Source organism: Ochotona curzoniae, unplaced genomic scaffold, assembly GCF_017591425.1.
Source record: "Ochotona curzoniae isolate NIBS_2020 unplaced genomic scaffold, NIBS_Ocur_1.0 contig_2688, whole genome shotgun sequence".
NCBI lineage: Eukaryota > Metazoa > Chordata > Mammalia > Lagomorpha > Ochotonidae > Ochotona > Ochotona curzoniae.
The window spans coordinates 25,265,626-25,288,449 of record NW_024465553.1 but is presented as its reverse complement, the minus strand read 5'-3'; the positions used below and the strand labels follow the sequence as shown (position 1 = coordinate 25,288,449).

The following is a 22,824-nucleotide window of genomic DNA, read 5'->3' as shown; positions in this document are numbered from 1 at the left end:
TGCCAAAGAAATGGGCAACAAGTGAAAACATAGCAATGAACATAAGTAAACTCAAATGCATAATATGAGGAAGATGTTTGCTATATCAGTTAAGATGCTACTTAGAATGTTCATATTCCCTACCAAAATGTCTTAGTTCAGGGCTGGAACAATGGCTCTGCTGGTTACTCTTATACTACCAAGTGCCAATACCCCACATGGGTGCCAGTTCGTGTCCCAGCTGCTCCACTTCCCATGTAGTTCCCTGCTTGTGACTTGGAAAGCAGCAGAAGATGGGCCAAAGTCTTGGGACTCCGCACCTGTGTGGAAGACCCAGAGGAGGCTCCTGGCTCCTGGCTTCAGATCCATTCAGGTTCAGCCTTTGTGCCCACTTGGTGAGTGAAGCAGTGGATGAAAGATCTTTCTCTCTCTCTCTCTCTCCTTCTCTGCAAATCTGCTTATTGCAAATAAAAATGAATAAATCTTTTTTTTCTTAAAGTCTAGGTTCAAACCCTGAGCCTACTCCTATTTCTAGTTTCCTATCGCTTATGGTCTCCACAGTTCCACCTGGCTGTTTTGCAAATGTTCCCAGAAAGGTCCATAGCTTGGCCACTGTGGTGAGATCTACCTACCTGACAACATTCTTACTAGTTTGTAACAGCAGCAGCACCTGTCCCTTAAGTTTGCTCATCTGTTGACATCCTTTACGCTCTTCAAATTGACTTTTCAGCTATCCTACTCACTGCGTAAGAAACATGATCATTGTCTGCATTCAGCTTTTCCATGTTTTTTCTGCTTCAAAGTGAGCAAATCAGAACGCTCACACCTTGTCCTAACGCAAAGTTCACGCATTCATCTTGCATCTATCTAGAACAAAGCCTGAGGATAATGGTGCTGTAAATAGTGTAGCCTTTGTGAAATTAAATACCTCTAACCATCCCACAGTCAAATCCACGCACACGAACGGTTAGCAGCAGTTCATTGCCTTATCAAGCTGTCCAGCCCACTGCTCCCCCAACACCTCCCACTAACAATTTAGCATTCCTGCGTTCACTCCTAGGATGGCAAGCGTAGACTCCTATTGTTTACCATTTTAAGTACTTTGAGTTATTCTTCTTCTGCTTATATTATCTGCAAAAACTTCAACTTTGATTTATATCTCTTGGCTACACAATTTCATAGGAGGTTGCTAAATGGTTTTACTATAAAATGATGAATATCAACTTATTCTGGGGCCTCATCAATATCTAAAATTTTTATTGTATCTTGCTGACATGTATAGCTTCTCATTTGTCAATGTAGCTGTTTCCTAGATTCTAATCTTTTTTCAATCTTCACACTCAACCCTAAACCTTAAATTTTATCTGACTGGTTTCCCTCATATTTGATTTTAAAGTAACCAAGCTCGATTTCTCCCAGCTTGATGAGCTGTCTTGCCACAGACATGTTTCTCTACCGACAACAAGCATTAAGCTTGAAAAACAAAAGCAAAAAGGCAACTCAAACATAATCCTAGAGAGAAGCAATCCTATAGAGAAGAAAAACCCAAAAAGATGAGTTCATTTTTCCCCTATGGAATGTATTTGCTGTAGATTGAGTGATGTAGGCAGGAGGGTCTGCCATGCTAAGAAGTTGTTTCAGGAGTTCAGGGCCAAAACGACAGTCAGCACTTGAGACCCCGGGGATGCTGAAGAACAAGAAAGTAAAAGTCCAAGCTGCTCCCTCCCAGACTTCATGATCTCTAAACACCAAAAGATCCTGACACTAAGCAATGGTTATGGAAATCTTCCTGCGTTACGAAGATGAAATTTGGAGTTCAGAGTCTTCAACGGGTGAAAGGCTTCCATACACAGGATTTCAAATGGAGCTTCCCGAAACGCTGAGAGCAACTGGAGTAACTAATCACTTCAGAAAACTCAGATTACAGATGAGAGTTGGATTTGACAGTGAAGCTCCAGACCAGCTTCCTGTTGATGCAGATTTTGCTCAAAAAGTTTGGTTCCTGCCATATTCATTTGATACTGGGACTGAGTTCCCATACCTACAAATACTGGCCACTGCACACATTTGGAAGTAAGCAGTCTCTCTTTCTCTCTCTCTCTCTCTCTCTCTCTCTCCTGTGTCTCCATGTTTCTCACTCTCTCTCATTCTAAAGGTATCTGTTCTATTTTTCCATCCTTTCCCACTTTATGTTGTCTTGCTTTCATTTTATTACTTTCCACTAGAAACACAGAGTATGTTTTCATTTTCTTCTGCCTAACTGGACTTAATAGAGCCGTCACTGTAAATATGCATTTGATTTTTTAAAAATTTCTACAGTGATTTGAAAATAAATTGCATTCCATAGACTCCAAATCAAAATATGAACGTGTAGTTCTTCGATGCTATTAATTAGCTCATCTGATTTCCTCTTATTTCTGTTTACCTGATGTTAATATCTCTACTACGTCGATTGCAAGTGATAGAAAAGTAATGTGTTAAAGTGATACGGTTTAGGCAGGCAGCTAGTTTCGGGAAACAAGTTTGGAAGCCACACCTCCCCACCCTATGTCATCTTCTCTGCCCATATGTGAGTCAAATGACACTCATCCGTTATCGCGTGGAACCTGAGGGGGGCGTGGTTGCGTTACTGGGTAACAGCTCCGCATACAGCCTCTGTTGGAGACAGGCTGGGCTCTCTCAGTTGCACCTGCTACAGGCTTGCTCTCTTGCTTTCAGTAGATGGACTGAGGACAGAGACAACAATCTCTCTCCCTTACCCTTTTCTTTCTGGCCCGCTCTCCCTGTATGGCTCCTTAGCATCTCTATTCTTCACCCTCTGAATAGACTAAACCACTTATGGTGTCGATGCCTGTGCTTAAAACGCTTTTTAAGTAAAACCAAACCAAACCAAACAAACAAAACAAGAACCTAGAAAGTAAATATTTTGCCGAAAACCTAGACCTCAACAAAAGCATCTCATTTTAATGTGTCTTTTACACATTTCCATCTTCAGTGGTTTCTACTTTATATGATTATATTCACATTATTTGTTGCATTTAAGTGAACAGCTAATGTAGCCTCATTGTGAATCATGATCCATCTTTGTCTGCTCAAAGATATTTTTGCCAAACTTCCTTCCTTTTTAAAGCACATCTTTTAAAAAGTGTATTTGTTTATTTTCATTTATTGAAAACGCAGAGCAAGAGAAAATCTCCCGTCCGCTGATTTTACACTCAAGAGTTTAATTGTTGCAACTAGTTTTAAACTTATTTGCATGTTTTGGAAAAAAAATAGTTGTATGAATAAAAGGAAGGAGGGAGGGAGGAAGAAAGAAACAAGATCGCCCACCCACGGGTTCACTCCACAGACACCTCCTGGCCGCTCGAGCCAGGAACAGGCCATTTATTTATTTACATATTGTATATGACTCCTTCCACACATTTATGAAAATGTTGAATAATTGCAACAAGCTTTATGGCTGACAAGGTCTAAGCTACTTATTACATGATACTTTCCAACAATGCTTCGTGATTTCTGTTTAGTTAATATTCCCTAATACTTGTAAGCAAAAAGTCCCGCATGGTAAAAGCATTCAGTACCCGAAGAAAATATATGTCTTAGTCAAATGTGTTTGTTCTTTCACTTTTAAATTTAGCCGTCAACAGACTGGAACACTCAATATCGTTGAGTTCAGTAACACTCCAGGTGGGCTGGACACCTTGACCGTGTTTCATGGTTTACATGTTTTAGCGTGTGTCTCATGCCTCAACATAAAGTCAGGACAAACGTGTGCGTCTCCCCAAACATTTGTCACTTACTGGGAGTGGACACTGAGTCAGGAGTGAAGATGCCTTTTGAGGCACTCACACTTTATGTCAGAGGGATGAGGTTTGAGCCCTGCTTCCACCCTCAATCCCAGCTTCCAGCTAGTGCACACCTTGGGGGGCAGCGAATCGCCTCCGGTAGCTGCACCCCTACCACCCCGCTGGAACACTCTGCTGAGTTCCCAAATCCTGGTTTCTACGTGGCCCAGCCTCAGTTGTTGGGAGAATCTGGGAGGGATCCAGTGGATGGAAGCTCTTTCTGCCTCTCGTTGTGTCTTTCTCTTCTGGATCTCTCTCCCCATCTTTCTCTACCTCTGCATGATAGTAAAGCTTCAGTCAGTTGGAAAATTCACCAAAGTGAAATAAACAACTCATACCTTGAGGTTAATAATGTTCTTATCCACACACGCAATTAAGAGAATCTGTTAAATGACAATCTAAATTCACGTGTTTGCTTAATTAGAAAGCAATGATTATAACATCAGATTTTTGGTTTTGTCTACAAGCTTTTCTGATCTTGAATAGGTTTGCTTGGTTTGGTCATTTGGTTGATTTTCTGCTGCATTTGAATCTTTTTACAACAGTGCTCAAAGAGCCAAATGCATAAGGCTGATCTTTTGTAGGTCTGTAGGAAGACTTCCATTAACAATGTTCTTTAAACCAAAGGTAAATTTAGAGTAGGATTATTAGTTCTGCAATTCCATTACATGCACTTTACAGAACTATGTTTTTTGCTGTATGTTCATATATATACACACATATATATATAAACATATATATGTCTATATATATTGTGTAGGAGATATATATATATAGGAAATATATATAGGATAGATAGGAAATATATATATCTCCTACACAATATCATATATCATATATATATCAATATCATATATATATATATATCCTACACAACAATAGGCCAGTTGGTTAGATCATTGTTAACATACTTATTTAGTTCTTTTTCATAGAAGTACTGTATGATTGTTGGTTTGACTAAGCTCCCAAACTCCATTATATCTGTTCGTTAAGAGAATGAGATTCTATGGAAACTCAAGCTCTTACGGGGATTTAAGACAACTAAAATTGTAGGTGATTTTGAAATGTCACATTCTAAGTTCCTTCGCAAATAGAGTAGTTTTCCTACACTTGATGCCAATAAGAGTGTGAGAAGCTGCAATGTGAACCTCACATCCATCCTAAGTTAGGCAGCATACACATACTAAAAGTCCAAGATTCCTTGTTCCTGGTTGCAATTACCACAGTTCTGCTCAGTAAACTTACATACCCCTTATAGATTAATAAGATAGAAATAAGAATTATCACGATCACAGCTATGATTTGGCTTCAGAGTACTTGCAAAATAGTACTCAGGGATTACATAGCTTTCAAACACTCATAACAACTTCAAGATTTCAGTGTATACTAAAACAGTAGTCATCTTCATAAACAGTATATCTTCCTTCTCATTTTCCATGCTCATGAGACCCTTCCACAATACTGGAATATATAGAAAACCAAAGTTTAAAAAGGAAATAATAATTTCTCCTTTTACTAGAAATGTTAACAATGCATTTATATTTTTATTAAAGAATTAGAGATTATTCGGTCCTTGAAGCCTTGGATTTTTGTAACATTTTGGATTTCAGATTTTTAAATTATACATGCTTCACCTGCACCAACTAGGTTATTGTAAGATGTGAATCCTACTAAAGGAAAATCTAAATCATGAGGAAGTGTTACTATGCGTGCCAGTTAGCTATGGGTTTCTCTGTTTAGCATGGCAGAGGGCACTGCCTTGCTGCCCGTCAGGTATGAGCTGGGCTCTGTGTCTGGGTTCTGCGCTACCTGATGGCTTTCTACTAACTCCACTGTGCTTGAGTCTCAGACTCTCCTGTGACCTTCAGATGGCCTTTTCTGTTCTCATATTGTTTCTTTATGCCTGAAGTTTCTTGCTAAAAGTGGATTTCCAGTAGTTCACACAACATAAATGAATGGAGTCTCAACAGCCATCAGACTGAGCCAAAGATACAAACTTTTTGTTCATTACCATAAAACCAAGTAGGACATACAAAGCTGAGCAGAGAGTCACAATGTCTTGGAAGAAAAAAAAATCCAAAAAACAGTCAAAAGCAACACTAAAGTGCGCAGAAATGGAAGCATCTTTTGAAAAGGCTCAGTTTATAAAATCCGATTATTAGCTTAATCCTACCTTCATGTTAGAAAACTACAAAAAAAAAAAAAAAAAAGAAGAAGGTAGGAGGCAGCAAAATCTCATTCAAAAATAACAGTTGCTGTAGCCCTGACTGCAGAAACACTCCAGAGGAGTTTGAAAACAGATCAATCACGTCCTCTCAGCACAGAATAATAGGTTGGCTGCGAACACCTACTCACACTGTAATATTGTCTGCAGCAAGTGGATTGAGTTATAATTTATTTTTTCCCCAAAGTCTAATTTCAGAATTTGCATTCAAGGTATAAGCCTATCAAAATATTTTATTCATCCAAATTGCTTTACCACCGATGTTCTACTTTCATCTGTACTGAAGGACAACAGTATCTGCTGAACAGTAAGCAAAGGTGACGATTTAAAATGGTGCCAGGGAAGATGTGGAGTCGGTAGTTTATGACTTGCACAGGAAGATATGTATTACAACTACAATGGGCAAAGTGATTTGCTGACTCTTATTATTGCTTTTTTATGCAAGTTCCATGTGGGCGTTTTGGATCCTCCAACTAGGCAAGGCAGGCTGCTGGTGTTGTTTCTATGCTAGATGTCGACTGGAAAGGATAAAGGCCAGTTCTCACGCTCTAGAACACACCAGAGCAAACTTCACGGCCCTCTGCGGACAAGTCTCTCCTGATTTCTGCATAGTGGGCTAGCTTTGAGTTAAATGTGATTATCAGCTACCTTCAAGTTTTTCTTACTTTAACGGGTACAAGGATAAGTTAAATTTATTCATAAATTTTCTTCTACGAGTTTATAATTGTTAGGTGTTTTTTTTTTTTTTTGCCTTAACCACTCAGTTCTTCTGATATGTGTGTTAGGCCACGATCTAAGATTTCTGATAAATATTTTCTTAAGCATCAATTCCATTTTTGCAGGTCAGCTTTAACTTGCATTTAAGTCTTAGATGTAACTTAACATATTCTTAAACTACAATCCCCTCGCTTCCCTTTGGTTAATACTTCATCTATTCCCCAACACCTTGTGATTGTATTTTACAGGTCCATGTTTTATATGTAGTATTGGTTAAATAACCGAATACGTTACAGATGCACAAATCTCCTGCTCTACTTTGGGTTTCCTAAGTTTTCTACTGAGTTTGATGCCAGTTTTTGTTTTCTTCTTATTCCAGAGTATATGGTGTTTAGTCTAAGAAGCATCCTTAAATTCAGGCTCCTTACCGGGAATTCCTACACACCCTGTCCAGACCCACATTTTGGCATAGGTCTATTCTTGTTTCTCTTTACTTAAAATGTCATTTCTCAAATTCTTATATGTCTCGGTGGGATTTTCTCACTAGACCTTAAAACATCAACGCATGCGTGGAGTATGTCTTCTGTGTTAGTTATTTAGCTCTGTTTCTTCTATTAGCCAAAAACAACTTTCAATAATTCCGCATTCAAGCAGAAGCAAAAATTGTGATTTTTATTCTCATGCTAATCTGTTTCAGCATGTTAAATACATTTGTAAAAGGTCTTTCATTTAAATTAATTATTTCACCTTTAACATCAGCATTCTCTAAAGAACATTTTTTGTGCCTCTACAATTGATAAACAAGCAAAAAAAAAAAAAGCATAGTAGAAACCTAGACATTTTTCCTTGCTCCATGATGTGTGATTTCCAGACACGGCCCATGCCAATTTGATTACCTCCCACGTGTATTGTGTCAATCCCTGGGAGGCATGGAAAGACTCTAGTCAGCTTCACCACAGCAACATCCAGGAATAAAGGGAACGGGGGACTCCTGTGTCCACCCAGTGCTACAGTTAAGGCATAGACCCTGTGCTCGACCCTGTCCTTGTACATAAAAGACCAGCATTGCAGCAACTCACTGATGTCTTCTCATTCTCTGAAAAGAGTTTCCAGCTGACACAGTGATTTGACAAGGCAAGAGCTTGCCCTGAATCTCTGTTTGACTCAATGCAGGATTTCAAGAAAGTTCTGCCTTGGGTGACCATGACCCTGTTACTCTCACACTCACCCCAGGAAGGAATCTGTTTCTCTCTCGATACTTTTCCTAACACAGCTCGCTGCAGAGGCATATTAACCAAATCCTATAGAATATGCTCTTTTTCCTGCTATGGTTATGCATAGGGCTTTAAGTGGCCATTAACTACATATCCACACATAACTAATCCCAGGCCTCCACTTGTACTGCCTCTGAAAGCATCTAATATCCCTAGACCCCCTCAACCATGTGCCCCTAACAACACTTACTTGCTTTACAGAATTCTAAATAAATTGCTACTTTGCTCACTTGTTCTTCCCATTTGAAGATGAAATATGCTTGTTGCACAAGTCTTAAATGACAGGCCCACTTCAGAAAGTTGAAAGAGCAACAAGGAATGGATACTTCACGTTATCAGTTAAGACATGCAAGTCCCACATCAAGATGCCTAGATGGAATTGTTGGCTGTATATTTCCTTTGATTGCAGACCCTGGGAAGCAGTAGCTGATGGCTCAATAACAGGGTTTGTGCCACGCACATGGCAGAGCCAGACTGAGTTCCTGGCTTTTGGATTCAGCTTGGCCCAGTCCTAAGCAATGTGAACATTCGAGAAAGAACCAGTAAGTGAGCGGGATCTCTCTTTCTCGTTCTCTCTCTCTCTCTTCCTCCCTCTCTCTTTCTCTCCCTCTATTCTTCCTCTCCTTTTGTCCATCTTTGTCTCAAATAAATAAGTAAAAATTGAAAATAAATACTGAGAAAAACTGAAAGCAAACATATGAAATCTGCCAGAACAATCAGGAAGATACTGTGCTATCTGCTTGCATATATAAAAAAACATTATCTACAAATAGTCTCATCTGATGCTTTATATAAGCAAAATCGCTCCACATAGATTTTCTCTGTAACTCAATGTACAAACTCTATTTGTAATCTGCATTTTATGCGAATCTGCTGGGTGAATAAAATTAATTTTTTGCTTTGTTTTATTTATTTTAACAAGGGATTTGGGTTCTTCTTTGTCTCAAATATGATATAAGTAGAAAAACATAAAATGAAAGTCAAAGAAATTTCAGATGACTAAATTTGGAGGTATCCATTTTATGGATTTGTTTAATGACAATTGTAAAGTGAAGAATAATGAGTGGTTTAACAAGACAGAGGAGTGAAGAGAAATTAAGAAGGTAACATAAAAGACAGGTAATTTTTAAATTTATACAGTGCTTTTAGAAAGTTCATGGGAAATACAAACGCTAAAACAGCAAAACATGGATTTCAAAGTTCTTTTAGCATCAAAATAAATATATCTTTACATTCAATTTTTTTTCTTTCCATTCAATTTTCAAAAAGCTTTTTAAAATACATATAGCTAAGAAAATTTCTTCTTAACATTACAATAGGCAAAAAGTCAAAACAGAAATTAAAAATAAAAATAAATCCTAATAGGAGAAATAACAGCATTTTATTTTGAAGTAATGCAGCATGTTTTCATGATTATTATGCAAGTGTTTTAAAGAAGTGGAGCAATTAATTGTTTTCTGGAACTGATTTTCCTAAATTGAGTGTGATGACTAGACTAATCGATGATTAATGGTCGAATGCTTTGCATCTTATAAACACCCAATTAGTAATGATTGATATGTCATTTACAAAGTAGAGAGTAACACTTATAAGTCAATCTCAACAAGCAACACATAAGTTAGAAAGCCACATGCATCGAAGGATCCCATTGAACCGTAAAGCTAATTGTTGTAAATGAAAATCGAGTGACAATCCATACCTTCTCAGTGTCAATGCCTTTTGACATGGACCATGTTGAGACAATATAATCCATGACTCGTTCACTAAGGCCTTTGGGGACCTGATACAGTTTCAGGAAGTCTCGTACATTATTCAGCATCTCATGGTATCGGTTGGTGTTGGCATACATTTGTTGGAAAATTGTGGTGACATTTCCAAAAATAGTTGCATAAAGAAGAGCTGAAAAAGAAAAAACAAATGAAACTAATAGCACAAGTGAAACAGTAATGTGCCTATTGGCTAACGCAATCATTTGACAGAGATGTCTTCATAAGCATGAAAACATGTTGTGGACGTTAACGTTGACAAGAGTGCATTCATTGGGGATTTACTTGGGGAATGATCTCTTCCTTGTGACCAGTAAGACTTTATCAGGGGGCCACCTGTGTGGCATAGCAGGTAAAGCTACTTCAGGCTATGCGGGCTTCCCACATAAGTGCTGATTCATGTCCTGGCTGCTCCATTTCTATTAATGATCTGGGAAAAGCAGCAGAGGATGGCCCAGACAGGTGAAGATCCTGCCTTGAGGCTTCAGCCTGGAGCAGCCCTGGCCATTACGGTTGTCTGGGAAGTGAACCAGTGGATGGAAATCTCTCTCAATCTGTGTGTGTGTGTGTGTGTGTGTGTGTGTGTGTGTGTGTGTGACTCTGACAGTCAAACAAGTATTCATTTTGTAATGAACTTTATGTATATGCACTACTACAGTCAGCAAGACAAAATATCAGAGTGGCTAAGAAATTTTTGAAGAAACAAGTCATATAACTTACAAGTTACCATAAGAAATTTTAGATTACGATTAAGGTTATCCTTCTGATTGAAGCCTAAGCAGTTTGTGTGTTCCAGGGACACATGACCCAGCCGAGAACCTGTATATTCACTCTCCCTGCTTGTTCCTTCCAGGTTCTAGTTATAAATATTTTTGATGGAACATCAGAAAGATAAGATGAGCATCCAACTTACAGTATTTTATTTTCAGAATTCTCTGAAGACAAACAGAGATGAATTAAAAAGTTAAAATAAAACTTTGGGAGTACCTGGAGTTATTAAATTCCTGTCATTACTCCAATGATTAAACACTTTTTAATTCTATCATTTAGTTAAGAGCAAAGTCAACTTGTTGACCCTTGTTGTTAAATCGACAGGGAGCATTGAGTAGGACAGGGCTTTTTGACGTGTTCGACAGCTGCTGCAGCCTCAAATCATGATTCCTCAACTTTTCTTTCTCCGCAGTTAGTCATGTTGACATGATCCTGAGAAGGGGTTTGTTGGCTTTTGAATTTTTTTTAAAAGATTTAATTATTTTTGAAAGACAAAATGACAGAGCGTCAAAGAGAGAGACAGAGAGAGATTTCCTTGTGCTGGCTCACTACCCAAATGGCCACAAAGACCAAAGACCAGGTCATAGCCAGGAGAACTTGGAACTCCATCTGGGTCTCCTATGTGGGTAGGAGGGTCCCAAGTATTCAGGCCCTCACGTATGATTTTCCCAGGCACATTGGCAGGGATCTGGCTCAGAAGTGGCATAGTCGGGACTCCAACGAGAGTTCTCAGGGTTGCAGTTATTGCAAGCAACAGTTTTAGCCACTAAGCCAAGATGCCAGTCCCAAGCAAAAAAAAAAAAGTTTAAAATTGTTGAACTCATTGCTAACTGACTACAACTCCAATCAGCAGTCACACACCATCTCCAGACTAACTATCCCTCTGATTTCATTTCCTTGTTAAAAAGAAGCTCTTTTGAAATAGGACAATACCACACTTGCCTTCATGGTCAGTATTTACAATGCTTAGTAACCACAGACATTCCATAAGCATTTCACAAATAACAGAGTTTCAAACAATGATCATTTCTATCCTACCTCCTCCAACCATTTAAAAGATGACCTTGGTTGTCAAGGTGAGAGCTCTTGGAATTCGCATTTTCAATAATCAAATTCCTTTTGATGGAAGGACCACAGACTCAAGCTGGCAAAGCAACTTAAAATCATCAATATACCATCTTGGAGAAACGATTTATTTTGCCAGGAATACCTGCTTATTCTTTGGATATCACAAATCATAGTTTCACATCAGAAAGCTATCATTTCATGACAAATTAGTCATTTTTCTGTTTTTATTAGAAATTCTGAGGTCAATTAGGATGATTTTCAAAATATTCTGTAAAACATGACTGGGGGAATATGGTGTTACAATTGCTCAGCAGAGTCCCTAAAACCTCGCACATTTCTGTTTAATAACCAAACTAAAACATGGGGTTAATCACTGTTTCGGCATCTGTGCTCTGTCATTGTCACTATGAGGGCGCTTCAAAATATTCATGGAAAAAGTAGAATTAAAAGAGAAATTTATTTTAGTGCAAAAGAAACCAGAAGTCCATTCAGTGTTTTTCATAGTACAGATCTTCATGGATTATTGAAGACCCTTTGTATTAAGAAAGAAAATCATTAATGTGCACAAATAAATGGCAGGAAAATCATCTAATAAATGTGGAACTTCATATTTTCAGAAGAGAAATAGGAGAATTTACAGTTCTAAAATAATAGCCATCTTAGGAATTATAAAAGTAATACTGCATTTAGATTTTTAATAGAATCCAGCTATGAGAGAACATTAATAAAGATCACAGAAGTAACCCCTTTCTCTTGATCGGCTACGATGTTTCCAAAAAATGTCTTACTACTGTTTTTCATATAACAAATATCCACACATCTTATCTCTTGAAGTATACTACATTTCCACAAAAAAATACATTGTTGCTATGTGAAATATTTTAAATATGACAAAACTGCCAGTGTACTAAAAGTTTGTGGCGATAATTGCTAAAATAATCAGCACCTGACTCAGTATATTTCCAAGACAGCCACATGTGCCTCCCATGTTCCCGTGACTGTGTTATCCCTACACGAGCTCCTCATGTAAAGCAAGCTCTTCAATGATATCTTCAAGCCTTTTCATTTTTCATAACTGAAACTAATTTTAGAGTCAAAAGAAGCTGCAGAATAGTACAGAATGCTCATAGGTATCTGTGGCACTTTGCCCAACTGTAACAGTCTATAGACACTTGAACATCGATAATGGCACAGGCAAGTTTTATTCATATTTTACCAGGTTTTTTTTTTCCCTGCACTCATGTCTTTGGTGTATGGACTTCGCCAATTTTATTAAATGGGTGACTTCATGGAATGTATATCTACTTTTTAAAAAGTAAAACGACTTTCTTACAAATAGTTCAGCACTTACAGATGTAATATATTTCAAAAGAAGAAAAATGTATGATAGTTCTGCACAAGCAGCAACAGTACAGCCGCTGCAGCCTCTGCTCCCAAGACAAACAGGCACATCTTTAATGAGAAAGGCCTTGGAACACAACGGTGAAGGAAATGGATCCCACTGGAAGGTACCTCTATACAGAGAACCCCCCAAATAATACTTCCCATCTGAATTATAGACACACATTGGATCTAGCACGTCCCCAAGAAAATGCCCATCTATCCAACAACCAAAGGTGCTTTATTTTTGGTCTCAGTCAGGGGCAAAGCTACATCTTGTTGTTCAGAGCAAAGTCATTCTTCAATTTCCTCTGATTCATCCTCGGCCTCTAATCCATCAACCGTTCCTGCTGGCTCTGCCTCAGCACCCAGCTTCTATTTTAGCATTTTTCACTTTTCTGCCAGCATTCTTGCAGGGTCTTACAGAGTGGGTCTCCTTCTGTTAGGGAGTCTGAGTCTTTAGGCCAGTTATCAAGTCTCTAGGACCTCTACTTCCTCTTCTCTAACTTTAAAATTACACTAGAACTTTCACAAGGAAGTTGTGCCAGATGACATAACACACATAAATTGGCTTTTTAAAAATGTAGTCCAGTAGAGCCACAAAATGCCATGTATCACCATCATCATCAATCATCATCACAAAAAATGACCTCCCCCCCCAAAAAGGCTCTATGTACATGCTTAGGAAAGTAGGTATACATCCACTCACCTATGCAATGTACCTAAACATATGGATATGCATCAACCCACACAGGAGAGGACTCCAAAAATGCTTGGAAATAGAATTTACATCCTTTTTGGTGAAGAAAAAATTTAGGACTATGCATGGATATCTTCAAAGAGCTAATGGATATGTATCATTATGAAATATTTAATTTTTTTAAAGATTTATTTTATTTGTATTGCAAAGTCAGACATACAGGGAAGAGGAGAGACAGAGAGGAAGATTTTCTGTATCCTGAATCACTCCCCAGGTGACGGCTAATGGCAGGAGCTGCACTGACCCAAAGCCAGGAGCCTGGAACCTCCTCCGGGTCTCCCACATACAGGATCTCAAGACTTTGGGCCGTCCTCCACTGCTTTCCCAGGCCACAAGCAAGGAGCTGGATGGGAAGTGTAGCTTCCAGGATTAGAACTAGTGCCTAGATGGGGTCCCAGTGCGTTCAAAGCAAGGACTTTTAGCAGCTAAGCCACCGCATCCAGCCCTCATTATGAAATCTAAAAGGAAGGATCTCAAAACCCTTTGCTACACAGTAAATGGATCTAATTCTGTTTTTGTGAATATTTTCTAAAGCACCTTGGCATGCAGAGGTGTGTGTGTGTGAGAGAGAGAGACGGACAGACAGACAGACAGACAGAGCCAAATCCCTTCTATTTAAACCTGTAGGTACTACTCTTCAACTTGAACCCAAATCTCAGCATCATGCAAGGACATAGTTAGTTAGAGCATTGCCTCCTCCCCTGATTCTGAGTGCTACCTGTCTTCCCTTCCTTCATTCCCTCTGCTCCAGCCACAAAGAGCTTTCATTAGTTGCCCAGGTTGCTTCAGGCTTTTCCAAGATCCTTGCCTGGTCTGATTCCTCTCCGTCTTCCCAGTCTTTTCAAAAACTCAACTCATCCTGGAGTCCTTGCTGGGTCACATGGTCTGACCACCCCATCCTCTATCCAGTAACTTTCCATCCCCTCACTGTGTTTTTTCTTTACATATTACCATATCAATTTACAGCACGCGTCTACTTGCTTGTTCTCCATCTTCATCCACAGGAATGCAAGCCTGAATGTAAGTATAGATCTGTTCCTTTTGGTTCACAGTCATATATCCTCACACAGACCAATTCCAGAAACAAAGGAAGAATGCACAACACTTGTTTGATTTCTTGAGAGTAAACCTAATAACCCAATCAATAAACAGCTTTTCAGAAACATTCATTTTTGCATTGAAATCTCACCATGGGTAATTAAAAAGAGAAGAGAAATTATACAGTATGTACAGAAAAAAACTAGTATTTCTGGGGTTTATTACTGACAATTTTGTAAGCTAGTCTCCTACACACTTTAAATAATTGATAATTTTGCATGCTTATCATATTTAAAGTCGCAATAATTTTAACACATACACTATTTAATGCCTTCCCTAAAAATCTTATATTCTTATTAGTTACACAAACTCAGTTACAATAAGGACAGATTAAGGATAGCTACAAATACTCTGCCCCTCCCTTTCCTTACAGAAATAAGTGCTATGATTCTTCCACTTGCATCTAGGCATACTCTCTGACACCTGACCAACAGACTATTGCAATCAAGTTCATAAGTCAATTTCCAGGACCCTGTCTTAAGAAACTGGAATCTTCTAATTCTACACTAGTAAAACATCTGCTCTTAGGATCCGATATCCATGCTGGAGGGAAGCCTAATCATTCTGCTCAAGTGGCTCACATAGACAGGACTCAGTGCCCCGGACTAATAGCCATGGCTAAATTCCCAATTAAGCACCAGCCTCAGATTAAGCAATATAAGATATTGACATGAGTATTCCTTCCTGATAACATGTTGCACTGTATAAGTGGTTCAGCCATCACTACCCTTTCCGCTTACATCTGTAATGTTCCTTAATGACAGGTGAGACACGGAGAAAATGTTCCATCAACCTGTGTTTTATGTGTAGCTCATGGATTGCGCACACCAGATTTCCTCCCAGGGGTTGAACCACAAAGAAAGAGATTTTCCAGTCCTGTTCATGTCATTCCAGTTTACATCATATGAAATTAAAATAAGTAATAACCCTCGAGTGCTGATTAAATTACAGATTCATGGGTAACCAGTCATTTCCTTACTAAGCCACTGACTTTGGTGTGTTATGAAATTAAGGTAACTTAAACTCTAATGAAATGGAACAATTCTCAATTGGATAAAGTATCTCAAGGGGGAGTGTATTGAAACCTTAGGACACATATCACAGCTTTAAACATACACTTAAAATACTTAAAACCTTTTAAAATACTTAAAAACTATCTAATATTGCTTCATATTTTAAATGAAAGCATATCTATTATATTTTCAGAAAGGCATAGATTAGAAAATTGAAAAATGTTATAACTAATCAGATATTACTACTAATGGTTTAACCATTATTGATTGAATTACTTATTTCGACTTGTTGAACATCTGGTGTATGACAGTCCTTGTAATACAACCATAACTTAACTCCACGTTTAAGTAGTATCCACTGTGCCCTCTGTAGAAAAGTATGAGTCCTTAATTCTTCCAAATAACATCATTGAAACAATACTAAAATTTGCTCTTCATAATTTATAGAATCCCCCAACACATGGCCATTCCAAACATAAATGTGATGCAGTTGTTTTGTCAGCAGAAACCAATTGTAGAGTTAAAAATCCACTCTCAGTCTATTCATCAAAAGTTGTTCTCCACACTTAAGAACTTCTGACACTATCAGATAACACAATGATGTGAGAATATATTCCAGTAATGCTCAAATTCACCTAGGTAGTCCAACCATCATTTTGTCTACTTCCCAGGATTCACTCAAGCTGTTCTCATTCTGTCTGGAATGGAAACCATGACAATTACCCTGCTAGACAGTAATCTCATTAATGATTTCATGTGAATAATTAAATGTTGAAAATTAACATGTGATCCCTCTCCACGATGTTCAAATTGTGAAAGGGGAATTTCAAGCAAGACAAGTCGAGCTGACTCACAACTCGTTAACCGTCAGTTAATGAGGCAAATTAGAACACAAGATGCAATTTTTAGCACTAGCAACATTAGCATAATGTTAGACAGATTTTACATGGTTTACAGATTATCGCACGATTGCTGAACTGATTTTATTAAAATAGTTTTACTAATTCTATGACAATAAGTATTAATATTATTTCATATATGTCCCACAAAAGCAATTTTAGGAATTTAATCTTGAGCTTACATTAGTTAGTTACTGAGGTAAACTCAGAGAGAAAAATGGGACAAAGGAGGATGAATACAGACATGAGGTTCATGGAATGTTCTGTCCTTTGTTTATTGTTTCTGACTTTTTTGTTTTTTCACTTAAGAATTCTCAGGAAACAAAGAAAAAGTTAAAGTGTCAGGAGAGTCTGATCTCTACTTTATCCTTGCTTTGTGCTCTCCCACGTTCGGTGAGTCCATCTTCTCTACTCTCCCTACATGCTACGAAATTGCTATTACTTTGATAAAAAAAAAAAAAACTGACTAAGAACAATGACTGTGAAATTAGAGCAAAAATAGTAAGTGCGGAGTGAATACTGACATCACGTCAGACTGATGTGTTAGGGCCTGAACACCGTTCTTCAACGTGTCCCTCATGAAGTGAACAAGGAGCATGAACAGATAGGGGAGTTGGAGTTTTAGTCTTCCTCAGCTAGTCCACACCTGTTCCCGACTGCCCCTACACCTTCTATCACGCTGATTTCTCCTTCTCAAAGGCCCCGGCGCTTATGACTTCACACCCCCCAGCTGTCAGCCAGGAGCTGAATTAGGCTCTGAACTACCGTCCCAGGTAAGCACACTGCTGTTCATGCCTACCAGGGGACGCTAGTCTCTCTTCTCTATATTTTTTCACAAATTTTAAACTCAGCTGGAAAGCAGCAGAGCAAAAAACCACAATGAGTGAGCTTTTAAAAGGTCAGAGCCAGAGCCTGCTTGCAATTCACTGTAACTCAGAGACTGCCAGCAGAAGGAAAAGAGAGGAACAGATTTCATTTTGATGATATTTTCGAAATAGTGGCTTCCAAAAAAGAAACAAAGAAAGAAAAGACTAAAACTTCTATCGAATACAAATGACCCAAGATAAAGAAAATAGGTTTGTATCACCCGATGTAAAATGGACAGGGGCGAGCACACCAACAATTTCACTTCTCAAGCAGCAGAACATCAGATGGGAAAAGATAGAATGATCGACACTTTCTTCGCCGTAGCTGACATTTGGTTTGCTTTGTTTCCTAACTCAAAAATCACTGGTTTTACAGATTCACAGAGCAATCGGAAGTCCAGCATTTCACAAGTTACACAGCTGACAATGGAGCTTATGGCATTGCATTTTGTTTCTAACATTTTTTCCCTCTATTAAGCTGGGAGAAGGCGTGTTTCCTCTTTTAGCATCTCTCATCATATAAATTTATCCACAATTGTATTTATATACACACATACTGAAATCCATATGCATAATCTCAACTCATAGGAGGGGACTTCAAAACTTCTGGAAATGCAGTTTGAAAATAAGTTTATTCTAGTGCAAAAAAATTGTGAAATCCATGCATTCAAAATGTACGAATTTTGCAGTCAATCCAAGCCAAAGAGAGAGAGAGAGAGAGTCTTCAGAAAGTTCAAGAAATGCATTTTATGAAAATGCTATCTATGCAGGGGTTTCCTTTTTCCCAGCTCAATTCCCAAAAAAGAATATCTTGGCACATAGGAAAGGCAGAAAAATAGGCACAAGTAAGTAAAAGAGCACAGCCCATGCTCTAATGCCAAAGAACACAACCCGGATGAGGAGGATGCTAATTTTGCACCAGCTGCTCAGGAGATACATGAATCTGAGGTTCAGTGCTACCTGCATCACTGAGACATGTTCAAAAGCAACTAGATTCTCATGGATCACAGCCACAAGCTATGGCAGAGATGATGTGCAAGACCAGGCAGAAGCCCACAGGTCTAACACCAAGAAGGCACACAAACCTTCAGGGTCCGGCAAGCAAACCACTGCGTGTGAGGCTGGAAACCCATGTCGGCACAGTCCCTACTGCTCTATTTTTCATCCAATGCCCTACTGATAATCTGCAGACACAACAGAAGCCTTGTACACCTAAATGTGGGACCGGGTTTATGCTTCTGAAAGGAAGCAATATAATATAAAACAGAATTAAATCATTTACTGTTTCTATTTATAACGTTGAACTTAATATTATCCTTACTTCAAAGTGGAAGCATTATTATGAGAAGTCTCCAAAATGTTTATGGGAAATAAGTACTATGAAAAAAAAAGTATTAAAAAGCAAAACTAGACACATGAGTGATGACTAGTTACATAATTAGAAAAAAAAACTAGCCATCCATTTCAATTTTTTAACACTGAAATAAGTTGACTCTTTTGATTCCATGTTTCCCCATAAACTTTCTGGAGTATTCTCACATACTACTTGAAATAATATGAAAGATCTTGTTTTCCAAAACAAAGTAATTATATTGATCAAGATCCAAAGGCTAAAGCGGCACCATCAATAACCTAGATAAACTGTTAAGGGTCTTGAGAAGAAATCCTCATGCATGCCATGGGATGGTCAAGAACTACGCACATGCCTAAGAAATAGTGTCCTATCTTCTTGTTGATTCACAAAAATTTGGCCATGCAGTTCACTCATGACAGATTTCAAAATACGATCACAAACAGTTCCCATCCTGGTACACACAAACATTTTTGGACAGGCTTTTCTGCTTCTCCTACCAAATGATGGAATCTATTTTCTTGAATCTGAGCTACAAATATTTCAACAAATATGAAAGAGAACTGCACTTGTCTGAGCAGACTTGACCTTCGCTCTCTTTGGACAATGCCTGGATGCCACAAATTCTGAAGAAGCCTGTGATATGATGAGAAAAAGCAAGAAAACAATATAGGGAAATATGTTTTTTTTGAGAGGTCCCAGCCTAGCTCCCAACTTAATATGCCAGCTGAATGCAGCTGCTTGAGAGACACCAGGCAAGAACAGAAGGATCGATTGCTCAGTCACCCCGTAGGATCATGAGCAGTAATGACTCATTGTGGTTTAAGTCACTGTGTTTTGAAGTCATTTACTGAATGGTAATAAAGAACTGGTGCATCTCTCCTCCATGATAGTCCTTCTTTGGGCTGCATCCTTTCGAAATCCCAGTCATGCCTCAGGATCTATTGATTATCCCTTTCACACACTCTGTTCTGACTGGTCTGTGGTCAAGGAGTTTCTCCTACTATTTTACAGGAACTGGTCACACACCAGTCCAAAAAGTCTCTCTACAGGCACTTCAAAATATTCATGGAAATTTAAGATTTCATTTGGGTGAGAAAAATATGTTGAAATCCACAGGGCCTAGAACCCTTCAAAAATTCCATGGAAAATATGTACCATGAAAAACCAGAATAAATTTCCAGAACATCTGCACCAAAGTGAGCTTATTCTTGTATTCCATTTTTCCATAAGTATTTTATAGTAGCCTTGCAAGACCTATTTGCATTTTTGACTTCCAAATTTGTCCATATCTTGACGTAAATATAGTGAAGCTCCTGAAAACAACTACCCTTGTAAACTTCTTGACGTCCATTAACAATATAATGCTGAAAATAAAACATCTGACTAGATGACTAATACGGAATTGAAACCAAACTTGAAGATTTTTCTACATAGCAAAGAAAGAAGCAAGTGGATAAGAACCACTGCACTTTAAATATGACTGAGCGTAACATACTTTTGATTTGCCAGCCTGAAGAGATAAAAGAAAGAAATAAGAAGTCATTGAAGAGTAAAATGTCAAGCACTAGCACTAAGGTAAAAATTCCCTGCTGAGTTGAACCAACCAAACCCATTATGTCCTGCAAATATCAAATGCTGCATGTTGACAGTCTATGAAAAATACATTATAAACCATATGTAACTATACAAAGTCTTCAAAAATTAATAAAAAAGATGCATATTTCCAACATTTGTTTAAAAGTTTAAATGAGTACACTCTGTTCAGTTATTCCATTTCTTAGAAATTATATTAGGTGGGTGCCAGGTTCATGAGCCCAGGGGTGGGGAATCTGACAGGGCTCCAGCCGCCTTTCGCAGGTCCTGGTGCCCATCTTGGCGGTGGATGTCGGGTTTGAGATGCAGGGAGTGGGGATCTGGCAGCGACTGGGTTGCCTGGTCTGGGTCCTGCAAGGTGGATGCTGAGGTTTGTGAGCCCTGGGGTGGGGGACCCAAGGGGCTAACGTCCCCAGGCCTTGGTCCTTGGGCCTGCCTATGAGTAAAAAAAGGCAGTGCAATGGACACAGACCCTGATGCACATGAAGCATAAGGCAGCCCATTCGGTACCATCACAGAGGAAAGAGAAAGGCCAAATTGAACAACCAGACCAGCAAATGTTGACAGCACAATCCTGGGTAAACGCAGACTTGAGGTCATCTATGTCAGCCAACGGACATTGAGAGGGTTGCCTCACGCTTGGATCAGCAGCATTCCAGAACTATCCAAACCACTTGGTCAGAACCCTCAAAACGTGCACTACAGCGGGCCCCTGGGTTGATAGTGGTAGTTCCCCAGTCCTGGGCACTGCATATGGCTTCCTCCTTTATGTTTCCTCTTCTCCCAGAAACAAGAAGAAATAGAGATTTTGGAAACAATAATTTCACCCACTTTTCCCCTCTAACCCTTGATCCTACCTACCCTGGTCAACCATGTGATCATCACCAAATAAATAAATAAATAAAAGAAAAGCAGGAAGAAATTATACTAAGGTCCAGAGCAATGGCTCAGAGGTTAAATCCTCCCCTTGCAAGGACCAGCATCCCATGTGGGTGCCAATTTGTGCAAACAGCGGAGGGTGGTCCAAAGGTGCGAAGCCATTCAGATATCAGGATCAGCCCTCTGAAATAAAGTGTACATAAACTTTCTTCTGCAATCTTCAAATTTATTCTTTAAAGTACAAAGCAGAACAATTTATATCAAAAGACCCTCCTGTTTCTCTCCTAATATGAAAAAACTATACTAAAAATTCAAATTGTCAAACAAAGCAAAAATGACAGAGTTTTGGGCAGGTGAAAGGCAGGGCTTTGTTTTGGAGTTGGAAAGAAAGGCAGACTATTATGAATCTGTATTTCCATTTCCTCAGTATGTGCATTCTATAGGCCTGTCACATGGTGGAATGCAGGCAAACTTACAACAAAGGTAGAAGGGTGAGTCGGTTCATCGGGCAGTCATTGTGGTCATGTTGACCACTGTTGCTCTTTTCTCTGGACAATCCTTATTTTGGAAATAGCTACAAGATGTTTTTTCAGTCGTCTTTCTGAATTTTTGTTAAACTCACAGTCTCTTGTCTATTAACAATCCAGAACTCAGTATTATCTCCCCAAGGCTAGGTCACCATAAAATCAATTTAATAACTGTTCCCTTCTTCATCCCCTACCTATTATAACTAAGTCTGCACATGGCCACTAGACAAACTTTCTTAAAATACTGATTTTTAAAAATTTTTATTTCCTTTTTTTTCAATAATAAATTTAGTCAAGGGAGTCTGGCAAGCTAATCCATCTCCTTTAGCACTGAGGAGAGACAGAGAGGAAGGTTTTCTGTCCGCGGCTGCAACAGCTGGAGCTGAATCAGTCTGAAGCCAGGAGCCAGGAGTTCCTTCCTGTCTCCCACTTGGACACAGGGTCCCAAGGCCTTGGGCCATCCTCAGCTGCTTTCCCAAGCCACAAGCAGGGAGCTGGATGGGAAGCGGGGCTGCCAGGATTAGAACCGGCACCCATATGGGATCCTGGTGCATTCAAGGAGAGGACTTTAACCACTACGCCATCACGCTGGGCCCAGCTGCTCCACTTCTAACCCAGCTTCCTGCTTATGGACTGAGAAGGCAATAGAGAGGATGGCTCAAGTCCTTGTCCCTCTCCTCCCACGTGAGGGAATCAGAGGAAGCTGCTGGTTCCCAGGTTAGGATCAGCTCAACTCTGGCCTTCATGGCCAGGTGAGGAGTCAACTAGCAGATTGAAGACCTCTCTCTACCTCTCACTTTCTCAGTCTCTA

At 39.0% G+C, this 22,824-nt stretch overlaps 1 protein-coding gene across 2 annotated transcripts in view; it reads right to left on the bottom strand.

The window, feature by feature from the left end:
* The window catches only part of KCNH5 (potassium voltage-gated channel subfamily H member 5), a 215,484-nt gene that overhangs the window by 57,907 nt on the left and 134,753 nt on the right, over positions 1 to 22,824 (bottom strand). For both annotated transcript variants that reach the window (XM_040975643.1, XM_040975644.1), the window contains exon 8: positions 9,739 to 9,938. In XM_040975643.1, coding sequence (XP_040831577.1) covers positions 9,739 to 9,938 — 200 coding nt within the window. The remainder of the gene's footprint in view (positions 1 to 9,738; positions 9,939 to 22,824) is intronic.